Below are 13,163 nucleotides of genomic sequence, written 5' to 3'. Positions count from 1 at the left end.
AATCCATAGCCTGACCCGCGATAGCATTTGTACTCTAATCATCTGAGATAGCTGGTTTTATAGAGATTTGTGTGGAAACCATGGGCAGATTTTAGGAAAAGCATGCTTTGAAGAGGTAGTGAATAAGTTCACGTAAGTATGACCCTAATTTCTCATAGCATTTAGTCCACAAGCCTTCTGTATGAGTCCCAGGTCTGCATCTTTAGGCCAGGCCTCTCTGAGACCTAAACTAACTTTGTCTAAGTTTTGGCTGCCACCTAGACCCCTCTATCGGAATGTCCCACTGCCACTTTAGGTGCATCACTGTCAGAAAAATACTGTCAACTTTATTTGTAAATTTAATCCTTTTTCTCTTTCCTTTTTTGTCTTAATGGTTCTGCTATTCTCCCAGTCGCCTTGGTATTGAGTCAGAAGGTAAATTACTGTTTTACGTGAAAAGCATTGGATAATTCACAGTAAACCTCAGTGATCTCTTTTCTCCCTTTTCAGCTCTGTTCACAAGAGGAAGCCACTGCCTAAAACTGTATATAACTTGCTCTCAGATAGAGATTTAAAGAAAAAGCTAAAACAGCATGGATTATCTGTTCAAGGAAACAAACAACAGCTCATTAAAAGGCACCAAGAATTTGTACACATGTACAATGCCCAGTGTGATGCTTTGCATCCTAAATCAGGTAAAGTGATTAAACAATGAGTTGTGTTTATCCTCTGGATAAAGCAGTTTTGTGTGGCTTAGTGGTTGTAAAGCACAGAAAAAATTTTTAATACATTTTTGATAATAGGTAAGGTATGCAAATGTACTCCTTCTGAAGGTACCTAGAGTGTCCTGTGATAAGCCAGCCTTTCTCTCAGCCCGTCTCTCCGTCCCCCTTCCCTTCTTAGAGGCAACCACTGCTGCCAGCTTCTCATGAATATGAAGGTTGATCTAGAGACCGTGGCCTATAATCCTAGTTTTGCAACTTTATGACTGGGTGACTATGGACAAATTACTTATTATATCTGACCTCGGTTTTCTCCCCCATAAAGTAAGAGTTATAATACTACCTACTTCATAGTGTTTTTGCGCAGAATAAATGATAAAATGCATGTAAAGTCCTAGCATAGTACCTTAGCAAGTAGTCAGCATTGAATAAATGTTACCATTAGATTATTAAGATTGTTATGCACAAAAATATATCCTTGATCATTATTGTTATAAAAATGTTAATTTTACATACATACTGCTTAATAGTTTGTTCTTTCCATTTAACCACACACAAATTTTGGAGTTCTTTCAGTTATTAGCATATGGATGGAATTACCTAATTAAAAAAAAACTAAAGTATAATATGCAAATAGGAACTTACACAAATTATAAATATATTGTTCAGTGAATTATCACAAAGCAAAGGGAAAGTGCCTTTGTAACCACTACTCAGATCAGTACCAGCATCACAGAAGCCCCCTCCCAATCACTACTACCTTCATTCTCACAGATGACCACCTTCTTGACTTCTCAAACCATCTATTCATTTGCCTATTTTTGCCTATATTTTATCTTTATATAAATGAAATAATAAGTAGCTTATGCATTCTTCTCAGTCTGATTTCATTTTTTTTACATTATGTTTATAAGGTTTATCCATATTTTTGTGTACAGTTGTGATTTTTAAAAATTTTTTGTTGCTGTAGCGTATTCTATTATATAAATATATTACACTGTCCATTCGGTGGCTGATGGACTTCTGGATTTTTCCTCTCTTTGGCTTTTAAGAATAATGCTGCTGTGAGTAACCTTTTGCAGGTCTCTTGGTGCTCGTAGGCACACGTGTTTGGGGGATGCGTATGCCTATCCCCCAAATTATGTTTTGGCAGATGTTCAGCTTTCGTGGGTACAGGCAGAAACTCAGTGCCAATGTATGCTCTCATCAGGAGGGTACAAGATTCCAGTTTTTCCACATCCTTAACAACATCAATATTGTCAATTTTCCGTTTTGGCCATTCTGGTGGGTCCACAGTAGTGTCTCATTATGGTTTTAATTTTTGTTTCCCTAATGGCTTGTAGTGTTCAGCATATTTTTATATTGTTATTGGCCACCTGGATATTCTCTTTGGTGAAATACCCATTTAAGTCTTGTGCCCGATTTTTCTGTGCTGTGGATCTGTTGTTTCCTGATCTACTTGTGGGGGTACATGAATTTTTCTGGATACACATCTTGCTGGGTGTATGTATGTTTCGCCTTTAATTTCATCTTTTCCCTCTCTTAATGGCTTCATTTGAGAGGTAGAAGTTTTAAATTTTATATCCAGTTCATTGCATTTTCCCATCGGTTAGTACTTTTTTGTCTTTGCCTACCGTAAGATCATGTTTTCTTCTAAGAGCATTATTCTTTTTGCTTCTACCTTTCGATCTACAGTTTATCTGGAATTGGTTTTAGCATACGTTGCGAGGTAAGGGGCGAGATTCTTTTGTTGTTTCCATATGGATAGCTGATTGATGTCACACCATTTATTGAAAAGCCATCCTTTACGCATTGAATTGTTGGTGCAGCTTGGTTGAGAATCAGCTAACCGTATATGTGTGGGTCTGGACATTGTTTTGTTCCATTGGGTCATTTATTTATCCTTGTGCCAGTAGTGCACTGTCTTAATTAGTTTATGAGTAATTTGTAATAGATCTTGCTGTGTGGTAATGTAGTTCCTCCAGCTTTGTTGTTTATTGAGATTGTCTATTTATATGTGAATGGGTATACAAATTGTGGTACAGCCATACAGTGGAACACAGCTTAGCAATAAAAATGAACTGCTGATAAGTGCAACAACATGGATAAATCTCAAAAGCATTGTGCTAAGTGAAAGAAGCCAGATACAAAAGACAACACACTGTATAATTTTAAAAGTCCATTTATTTAGCATTTTGGAAAAGGCAAAACTATAGGGACATAGAAGAGATCAGTATGTCCCAGGGCCTGAGGGTAAGGGGGAGGGAATTTACTGCAGTGGGGCAGAAGAATTTGTGGGGGTGAAGGAAATGTTCTAGATTTTGGCTGAAATGATGACTAAATGACTGTTAATAGGCAACTGGGCTTGTCTCCAATTTTTGGCTATTCTGGATAAAGCTACTATAAACATGGGCTTATAGATTTTTATGTAGCCATGTGCTTTCATTTCTCTGGTATTTTCCTTTTCATTCAGTTAAAATATTTTCTAATTTTTGTTGTGATCTCTTTTACCCATGGGTTATTTGGAAGTGTTTTCAATTTCCAAATATTTGAATATTTCGCAGATATCTTTTTTTAAATCACTTCTAATTTGATTCCATTGAAGTAGTTCTGTATGATTTCGGACCTTCTACCTTTATTGAGACTTGTTTTATAACTCAGCATTAGGTCTTCCTTGGTGAGTGTTCCTTAAGCACTTGAAAATTTTGGGTTTTTTTGTTCAGTGATCTGTAGTGTTAGTTATGTAAAGTTGCTAGGTAGTATGTTCCAGTATTCTACATCCTTACTTGTGCTGTGTTTACTGATTCTATCAGTACTGAGAGGATTATTGACATCTCCAAGGGTATTTGTGGATTTTTAATTTTTCCTTTCAGTGTGCTCTGTTTTCTTTACATTTTGAATCTCAGTAATGAGGTGTATGTGCATTTAGTATTGTTATGTCTTCTTGATGAATTAACCTATTCACTATTATGACATATTTGTTTTAGTCTCTGGTAATATTCCATAAATAATAATCTTATTTCACTTTTTTCTTTAAACATACTGTGTCATTATATTTAAACTGTGTTTTTTGGTAAGCAGTATGTGGTTTGGATTTGCTTTTTAAACTTAATTTGGCAAGATATACCATTAAATTGTAGACTTTAAAACTTTTTCATTTAATCTATTTGGTTGGGTTTAAATCTACCATCTTGCTCTTTATTTTCTCTTTGTCCTGTCCATTCTTTGTTCTTTTCTTGCTTTCTTTTAGATTATTTTTTAGTTCTCTATTCTATCTCCACTGTTGGCTCATTAGCTGTACCTCTGTTTAATTTCTTTTAGCAGTTGTTCTAGAGTTTACCACGTGCATCTTAAACTTATCACAGTCTACCTTCAGATATTATTGTACTACGTGTTTAACATAAGGACCTTACCCTTTCCATCCTTGGTTTTATTGTCATAGATTTTTCTTCTATGTGTTATAAACCTCATAATACTTTGTTACCATTTTTGCTTTAAACTGTCAATTTTCCTTTAAAGAAATTTTAAAAATTGAAAAGGAAAGTCTCTATGTGCCTACACATTCACCATTTATAGTATTCATTATTTCTTTGCTTAGATCCAGGTTTCCATCTGATGTCATTTTCTTTTGGTCTGAAAATCTTCATTTAATGTTTCTTGTAGTGCACATGTGTTGAGACAAGTTCTTTCCACTTTTATTTGTCTGAAAAAGTCTTAGCTTTGCATTCTTTAAAAAAAAAACCTTTATTTGGAAATAATCTTGAACTTATGGGAAGGTTGAAACATTATCATAAAGAACACATATGTACCGTTTATACAGATTCACCTGTTAACATTTTCCCCCATTTGGTTTGTGAATTACTGTTTCTCTCTCTTTATTAATGTATATGTGTTTGTGTGTGTGTACATCTTTATATACACGTATATTTTTCTTAAACTATCTGAGAATAAGGTGTATAATCTTGTCTCCTGAATACTTTATTGTGTATTTCCTAAGAAAAGAGATATTCTCTTTTATTGCTGCAGTACAGTTATCAACTTTAGTAAATTCATCTTTGTTAAATAATTCTTTAATCTATCATCTCTATTCCAGTTTCAGCAGTTGACCCCGTAATGGCCTTTATGGATTTTTTTCCCCCCTCCATTACATGATCCAGTTTTGGATCACATTATTAAATTTAGTTGTAATATCCTCTCAGTCTCTTTCAGTCTGGAACAATTCCTCAGCCTTTCTTTGTCTTCTATGACATTGACATTGGCATTTTAAAAGAATACAGTCTTTGTTGTTGTTGGGTTTTTTCCCCAAATAGAATATTCCTCATTTTGGCTTTGTCCTATGTTTCCTTATAATTATGTTCAGGTTGTGCATTCGTGGCCAGAATACTATATAAGTGATGTTTTGTCCTTCTCAGAATATCACCTCTAGAGGTATTTGACATCTTTGTGCCCTTCATTTGTGATGGCAGGTTTGATCACCTTGTCGATTTCTTCACTGTGTAGTTTCCTCATTACTCCTAGTAAGCAATCTGTAGAGAGACACTTTCATACCATCTAAATATTCTATACCTCATTAAAATCTCACGCCTGTATTTAGCATTCTTTGGTAATTTTTACCTGAACTAGTTTTTTCTGTGTAGTTGCACATGTTGATTTTCTAATTTTAGCCTTCCTTCCACATTTGCCAGTTGACACCTGCCATGGTTCTGAAAACAGGAGCCTTCCTTTCTTGTATTTAATTTGTCTATTATCAATATGGATTCACAGATTTATAGTTTATTTCCATCCTTAATTATTTTGGTGTTTATGTTTCTAGATTTGGCCAGTGGGAGCTTCTCCATGCTGATCCTTGGTCCTCATGCCATAGTTTCATTATTATCATTATTATTTTTTACCATTTCCTTATTTCTAGCATAACAAGGTAGTGATTCCCTGTCCCAGCCCTGGAATCAGCCATTTCCCTGAGAAGCTTTGGTTCTTTTGGGGGGAAAACAAGATAAGGCTACCAGCTATGCTCATTGCTACCTGGTACCTTTGCTTCTAGACTCTTCCAGCAGGTGGAGCTCAGGAATATATACACACATATACATATGCATACATGGATATGTGTATACATACACATGCATGTATGCCTGTATACTACATGTATATGTATGCATGTAAATCCACTTATACATATTAGAAATCATGAGAACATACCAATACCTTTACTTTCAATCCAGCCCCACAGAGGTCTTCTTTACCTTTCTCTATTTCATATTTGTATTTCCCTTTTTCGACAGGGAGAATCTTCCCTCTTAGTAGCATCAGCACGTTTACTAATTTGTTCAGTTCTGTAATATATCTAAAATCGTTTCAGAATTGCTTCATCTGTACTACTACACCTTTCTGCAACCAGAGAAAGAATTCCAGATTTTTTTTTAGTTCTCTCTACCCAGTCTTCCCTTTCCCCTCCCCCATCACCTGCACTAAGGGTACATAGTCATTTACTGTGTTCATAAATTTTTTTTCCCTTTATTGTGGTTATGTTATTTGAAGTAATATAGTGACAGTTCATTTGTTTCACTTTGTTTCCAATTAAAAAAATAAATGTATTTATTTATGTGTTTTTATTTTTGGCTGTGTTGGGTTTTCGTTGCTGCGTGCGGGCTTTCTCTAGTTGTGGTGAGTGGGGGCTACTCTTCGTTACAGTGCACGGGCTTCTCATTGCAGTGGCTTCTCTTGTTGCAGAGCATGGGCTCTAGGCGCACGGGCTTCAGTAGTTGTGGCTCGCGGGCTCAGTTGCTCCGTAGCATGTGAGATCTTCCTGGGCCAGGGCTCGAATCCATGTCCCCTGCATTGGCAGGCAGATTCTTAACCACTGTGCCACCAGGGAAGCCCTTTGTTTACAATTTTTATTGTCGTTATTTAGTTTCCTCTTCTAAGTATGAGAAATTAGTAACAGATATATCATGTAAACTGCTTTAAAGATATATACAGTTGACCCTTGAACAACATGGGTTTGAACTGCAGATTATATGCAGAGTTCTTTCAGTAAATATAGTACCTGTGTTTTAATTTTACAGATCTTTAAATTAACTAAGTGTGGGGGGAAGTTTGTGTGGCAGGCTGGGAGCATCATCAGTGTTTAGCTGGAGTAGGTCTGATATTGTCAGAAAGGTTTCTGATCTCTCCCTTTCACTGACCTTTGCTTAAAATAGACTTTCCTTGAGACTTTTTTTTTCTTTCTTCTGTGAGTGTTGGTGGTTCTGGATTGCAGGCTTCACCAGAGACGAGTCTGGGATATTGTGAAGATAAAAAGAAAACCCGGGGAACGTACCGCAGTGTTGTTCCTCAAATTCTGAGGTCCTTAGCCAGTCCATTTTCCTCCTTCCACTTTTCAGAATTCTCTTAACCTTGTCTGTTATATCCAGGGTTTGTAGTTATGCTTTGCAGGTAAGATTATGAGAAATGAGAAGAGACATGAGTCTAGGCCATCTTGTTTGGAAACAGAAGTCCTTGTTCATGTATGTATTTTTGATTTCTGTTTTAGGTGCAAACACATTAAGATTGTTAAGTCTTCTTGGTGACTTGACCGCTTTCTGTAATTTCCCTCTTTGTCCCTGATAACATTCATTGCTCTGGAGTCTCTTGCACCTCATATTAATATAGCTATTTCAGATTTCTTTTCATTGGTATTTACAGGATACATTGCTTTCCGTTCTTTGTTTTGAACCTATTTTGAATCTATGTCTTTTATTTAAAATTGGTTCTTTGTTGACAGTATATTGTTTGGCTTTTCTTGTTTAATCCAGTCTGCATTCTCTGGCTCTTATTAGTGCCTTTAGACCATTTACATTTGATGTAGTTGGCTTTCGACTTAGCATCTTGCTAGTTGTTTTGTTTGTTCCATCTGCTTTTTGTTCCTTCTATCCTTTTTTTTTTTAAAATATCTTGGATTAATTGAGTATTTAAAAAATTATATTTCATTTCTACTATTGACTTACTATTGTACCTCTTTTTCAAAATTTTAGTGTTTGCCTTAGGGTTTACAGTATACACCTTTAATTAGTCACAGTCTACCTTCAGATAATAAACTGCTTTGCTTGTAGTATAAGAACCTTATACAACAGTTTACTCCCAGTCCCTAATTCTTTGTGCTGTTGTTGTCATGCTGTTAACACAATGCATTGCTATCGTTTTTCCTTTAAACAGACAATTATCTTTTATAGTAGTTAAAAATAAGAAAAGTATATTTCATATTTACCTTCATTTTTACCATTTCTAACACTTTGTTTCTTCTTATAGAGATGAATTTCTGGTTTTAAATTTCTTTTGCTTGAAGAAATTCCTTTAACCCTTTTTTTGGTACAGATCTGCTAATAATATATTCTGTCAGTTTTTGTTTGTCTCAGAAAGTCTTCATTTCTCTTTCACTTTTGAAAAATATTGCCCTTGATATAGAATTCTGGGTTGGTAGGTTTTTTCCCCAACACTTTAAATTCTTCATTCTGTTGTCTTCTGGATTGAATAGTTTTTGATGAGCAGTATGATGTAATACATGACTTTTATTGGTGTGGTATACCCCTTTTTCTCACTGGCTTCAAGATTTTCTTTGTGTGTCTATGTGTAGGTATATTATTGCGTTTTTGTTTTGTTATTTGTTCTGCTTGATATTCTTCAAGCTTCTTGCATTTGTGGTTTGACATCTTTCATTATATTTAGTAAATTCTGGCCATTAGATCTTCAAATATTTTCTCTCCCTTTTTTCTTCTTCTGGGATTTCTATTACGTGTATGTTAGGGCTTTTGATATTGTCTCACAGCTCTTAGTTGCTCTATTCTGGTTTTTTTGTGGTTTTTTTCCCCCTTTTTCTCTATTTCTGTTTGGGTAATACCATCGATCCCATTTTTAAGTTCACCTATTCTTTCCTTAGCTGGGTCAAGTTATCTCTGCTAATGTTTTTTTATTTCTAACATTTCTGTTTTATTCTTCTTGATGATTTCATCTCTCTCGTGAAATGCCCCATCTGTTCCTGCATGTTGTTCATCTTTTCCACTAGATGTAGCATATTAATCGTAGTTATTTTAAATTCCATGTCTGGTAGTTGTAACATCTGGGCAACTGATATCTGAGTTTGATTTTGTTATTGTTGTTTGTTTGCCTGCTTGTTCATATATCTTGTAAATTTTGGTTGAAAACCAGACTTAATACATGAGACTCTAAATGCTGAAGTAAATAGTATGAATGACTAAAAAATGGACTTGTCTCCTCTTCTGCTAGGACTTCACTGTGTGTGGTTGATTGGTTTGGATTTTGTTGTTGCTGTGGTTGTCCTCGGTTGACCACCACTTTCATATCCCTTGTGCTTTTTAGGTCGGTGCCTGAGCTACCAGAAGTTTGTTTGTTTGTTTTTAAAATGTACCTGTATCACTCGCACTTAGGTTTTCCCTGTGAACCTGTGCCTTAAGGAGTCTTTCCATGCTCACTTCTCTCCCAGTGGCTGATGACAGTTACCTGTCACTTGGAGTGTCCTGGCTCCGTGGTAGGGAACATGAGGTTGTTCTCTGTTATTCTAGCTTAGCCTCTGTCTTAGGCAGGCCCTTGATTCTGGGTCTCACAGGTGGGTCTCTCTCAGTGATCCTTTGCCTCCCCAGGTGGCAAGGGTCCTCTAGTGGTCTGGGCCCAGGGCAGTTTCCTGACCCCTCTGCCGGAGTAGAGGGTTTTGTTTGTTTACTTTTTCTCTGTTTACCTGTGCTCTGGGGACTTCAGTTTTGCTGACCTTCCCTCAGTGGCTTAATGCTTTTGTTTCCTAGGGTTAAAGATCCGATGGGGCTTCATGTCCTTCCTGCACTGGGGGCTGTTCTTTCCCAAGCCTGTATCCGGAGGGATACTTTTTCTAATTTCTCATCCTTCCCCCAGTAGTTCTTGAGAGTATCCAGTAAGGTCTATAGAAAACCTTGGAATGGGTGTGAGTCCCCTTGTGTCTAAGATTCCCAGGATTTTCATATTTTCATGGTGGTTCACCCTTGGCCTTTTGCAATTCATCAAAAAGTTTATCTGAGGGACTTTCCTGGCGGTCCAGTGGTTAAGACTATGTGCTTCCACTGCAGGGAGCGCGGGTTCGATCCCTGGTCTGGGAACTAAGATCTTGCATGCCTTGCTGTGCGGCCAAAAAAAAAAGTTTATCTGAAATCTTCTTACCCAGCGGTAGGATAATCCTTGTTTTCTTATGTCAACCAGTACTCATGACCCCTCTCTTCTCTAAGGCACATGACTTTCCTTAGATTTCAGGCTAGTTGGTTTCCCTGTGATGTTAGTTCTGTTGGATTCGAGTAAAGTTACAGTTTTATACGTTATCCGGCCTTTTCTCATTGTTAGGGTGAGAATGACACTATATCCAGCTCTTTACATCACAAACAGAATCAGAAGTCTCTCCGAAAGATTTAAGCCCCTAAATTGCATCTAATCCTAGTACAGTTTCCTTAATACCTTAGAAGAGAGTATGCCAGATGTTCTCTAACTTGAGTGATACTTGGGTTAGTGGATTGGGTAGAATGCAAGTGGTCCCTTTGCTTTCCTGTTATACCATGATTCACAGAGGGAGAGATTGTTTACATTGTTTCTACTGGTCTTATGATATTAGGGAGGCAAGAGGTACCTCTCAGTGCTTGAAAAACAAACTTTGAAATGAGGTAATTGCATTCTTAAATGATCCTCTCGAGGACTTTCAGTTTTGTAAAAAACTTTTTAATAGAGATTATTTGTAAGTTCTATAGAATTTCAGTTCTTACGGTGAAGAATATGGTGATTTCCCCTGTTTACCTGTTACCTGACTCAAACAGTTGTCAACTCATGCCTAATCGCCTGTTGTCTGTCATTTACATCCCTTCGTGGATTATTTTGAAGCAAATTCTAGATATAGTATCTTTTTATGTATAAATGTGTGTAAGGGATTGTAGTTTTTTCTCCCTATACTATATGTGTATTTTAGTCTTAATATGTTGGCCTAGTAGGCAGAAGGATAGCATTGGCAAATTTCATGCTATTTGCATTCAAAGGTATTTATATATGAGATGGAGTATATTTCAGATCTCTTTGATGTATGTGATTGGTAAATACACCTACTGACAAAAATTCTGGAGTCAAGGCCATCTACCCCCTAGTATTCGTAGACCTTTGTCTTTCCTTGCAAAGTAGACTGTTGTAACATTTTGTACATTGGAGTTTCAGTGGATATCCCCTAAGAATAGAATTCACTCTAACATTAATTTTCATATTCCATTGGAACTCTTGTTTATACCTATATCCTCAAAGGAAAGAGCAAAATGACTTTGCTGTACTCTTCCAGTTATATTTTAAACTGTAATTGCATGTGTAAAAGTTAAGTGTTTTAACTCTGTTATTTTTTTTTAACCCTTTTATTTTGAAATGACTTTAGACTTACAGAAAAATTACAAAGACAGGACAGGGAGTTCATGTATACCCATCGTCCAGCTTCAGTGTTAAGAGTTTATATAACCAGGGTACATTGAACAACACCATGTAATTAATATTGGCTATATGCCCTTATTTTAACAGCTGCTGAAATAGTTCAAGAAATTGAAAATATGGAGAAGACTAGGATGCGTCTTGAAGCTAGTAAACTCAACGAAAGCGTATGTTGATGGTCTTTTTCAGTATCTCGGTAGAAATGAAGGAAGGAAAAGTCGAATACCCTACAAATTAAAGCAAACCAGTGTTAAATCTGTTCAGTGGGAAATGTACTAGAACACATTTCCATTTAATGTATTATGATTTACTTGCAGCTCATTTTAGCATTTTTATCATATTTAGAAGTCTTCTAGCACAAGATCAATCCAAAGTAGAGTTTATTGATGAATTACAGTTTTATGGAAAAAAGCATGTGCCCGTACATAAGGTAACCTTGGTATTGGTCCTTTTTCTGGTGGTTGCATTTAATAAGTTCTTCAACATTTAACCTCTGTGGCCCTTAAGATCTTCATCTGTAAAACTCAGGGGGTTAACTATTATAATCTCTAAGATCCCCTTTTAGCTCTGGCATTCTGCGATTCTATGGTTATACTGATGGTGAAATTAAGTAATTTTAAGAGTTGATGAGGATTGAGCATCTGTTGAGCTTACTGAGGGAATCAGAGACCTAAATTTCTTCACTATTGCCTTCCTCTAGCTTGATGGTCCAAAACTTGAGGAAAGGATACCAAAGAAGAAAATAGCCATTGTGTCCTTTGACACTAGAGGAAGTGTTTTGGGCTCTCCCAAGTAGACTTTTTTCCTAGACCATCGGTAATGTGTTTGTAAGGAAAGCAACAACCTTAGGGAAGTAAGTTTATAATCAGATAGTAGAAAAAAATGAGATTTTCATTGACTTTACTATTACCTGTGTGCTAACTATAAGACTATAATGAACCGTGTAAGTACATTTCAGATCTTTTAAGTCTAAAATTTTAAAAAGTGAATTAGAAATTTCACACGTGAAGTCTTGTATTATTGCATTTTCTCTGTATACCTTTGTGTAGACTTGGAAAAGTTAGGCTGGAAAAGGTAGAAGACAAACAAGAAGATCTGCCTTGTTAATGATCTGCTAAATGTCTCTTCAGTCTTGTAGTTTTATGTTACCTATTGTAGTAATGAATGTGGAAAATTAAATATTGAAAGTAGGAAGCTTAATTGATTGTTGTCTTAATACTTCATAAATTCTAATGGAATCAGTGTTGCATTTTCTACTGATGAAAAAAAGTAATGAGTAAAATGTATGTTAATTACAATATTCAAGAGAAGTAAACAGGAGTTAATCTTCCTAAGTCTATATAAAACAGACATGAGAGATTATTTTCCTCTATTTTAAACATCTCCATTTGAGATCTTAAAGTTTATAGTACTAATTTCTAATTTTTGTCATTTTTGGTAATTTTTAATTAAGAATTTTTGGATTTTTTAGATAATGGTTTTTACAAAGGACCAAACAGAAAAGGAAATAGATGAAATTCACAGTAACTATCGTAAGTTATGTAATATTTTCTTTGTTTACAAAGAACTTGGGTTACAGTTTTTCATCTTAAGTATTTTTATATTAATGTTTAATACAAACTTTCTTGTTAATATTACTTAAGAGACTGAATTTTGGTTGAGTGTTTACTCAAGATGGTGACCTTTTTTTGTAACTATGTGTGTGGTCTTTGATTTGTGACTAACATTCTACTTTGAGCTTATCACTAAGCACTTTGCAACTATTAATTAGTTGCTCTCAAAGCATCTCTGTGAGAAGAGATGGGATTAAATGGGATTAAAATGGAAACATTCCTGACTTGCCATCCTGTCCTCAGGCCAGTGACAGTATTTATGTAAAGAATTTCAGCACTCTGTAGCTTGCATATTTATGCTGAAGATAGTTTTCATTTTATTCATTATTACCAGCTTCCCAAATTTATCGCTTCATTTTCCTTAAATGACCTTTATATGTAT

General features: G+C 35.7%; 1 protein-coding gene across 2 annotated transcripts in view; it reads left to right on the top strand.

Moving 5' to 3' along the window:
* The window catches only part of RAD18 (RAD18 E3 ubiquitin protein ligase), a 106,961-nt gene that overhangs the window by 47,040 nt on the left and 46,758 nt on the right, over positions 1 to 13,163 (top strand). For both annotated transcript variants that reach the window (XM_079935817.1, XM_079935816.1), the window contains exons 7-9: positions 490 to 674; positions 11,259 to 11,335; positions 12,640 to 12,700. In XM_079935817.1, the coding sequence (XP_079791943.1) occupies positions 490 to 674; positions 11,259 to 11,335; positions 12,640 to 12,700 (323 nt within the window). The remainder of the gene's footprint in view (positions 1 to 489; positions 675 to 11,258; positions 11,336 to 12,639; positions 12,701 to 13,163) is intronic.

The sequence above is a fragment of the Stenella coeruleoalba genome (genome assembly GCF_951394435.1).
Source record: "Stenella coeruleoalba genome assembly, chromosome: 10".
Taxonomy (NCBI): domain Eukaryota; kingdom Metazoa; phylum Chordata; class Mammalia; order Artiodactyla; family Delphinidae; genus Stenella; species Stenella coeruleoalba.
Note: the sequence above shows the minus strand (reverse complement) of the source record. Positions and strands in the feature narration are given on the sequence as shown.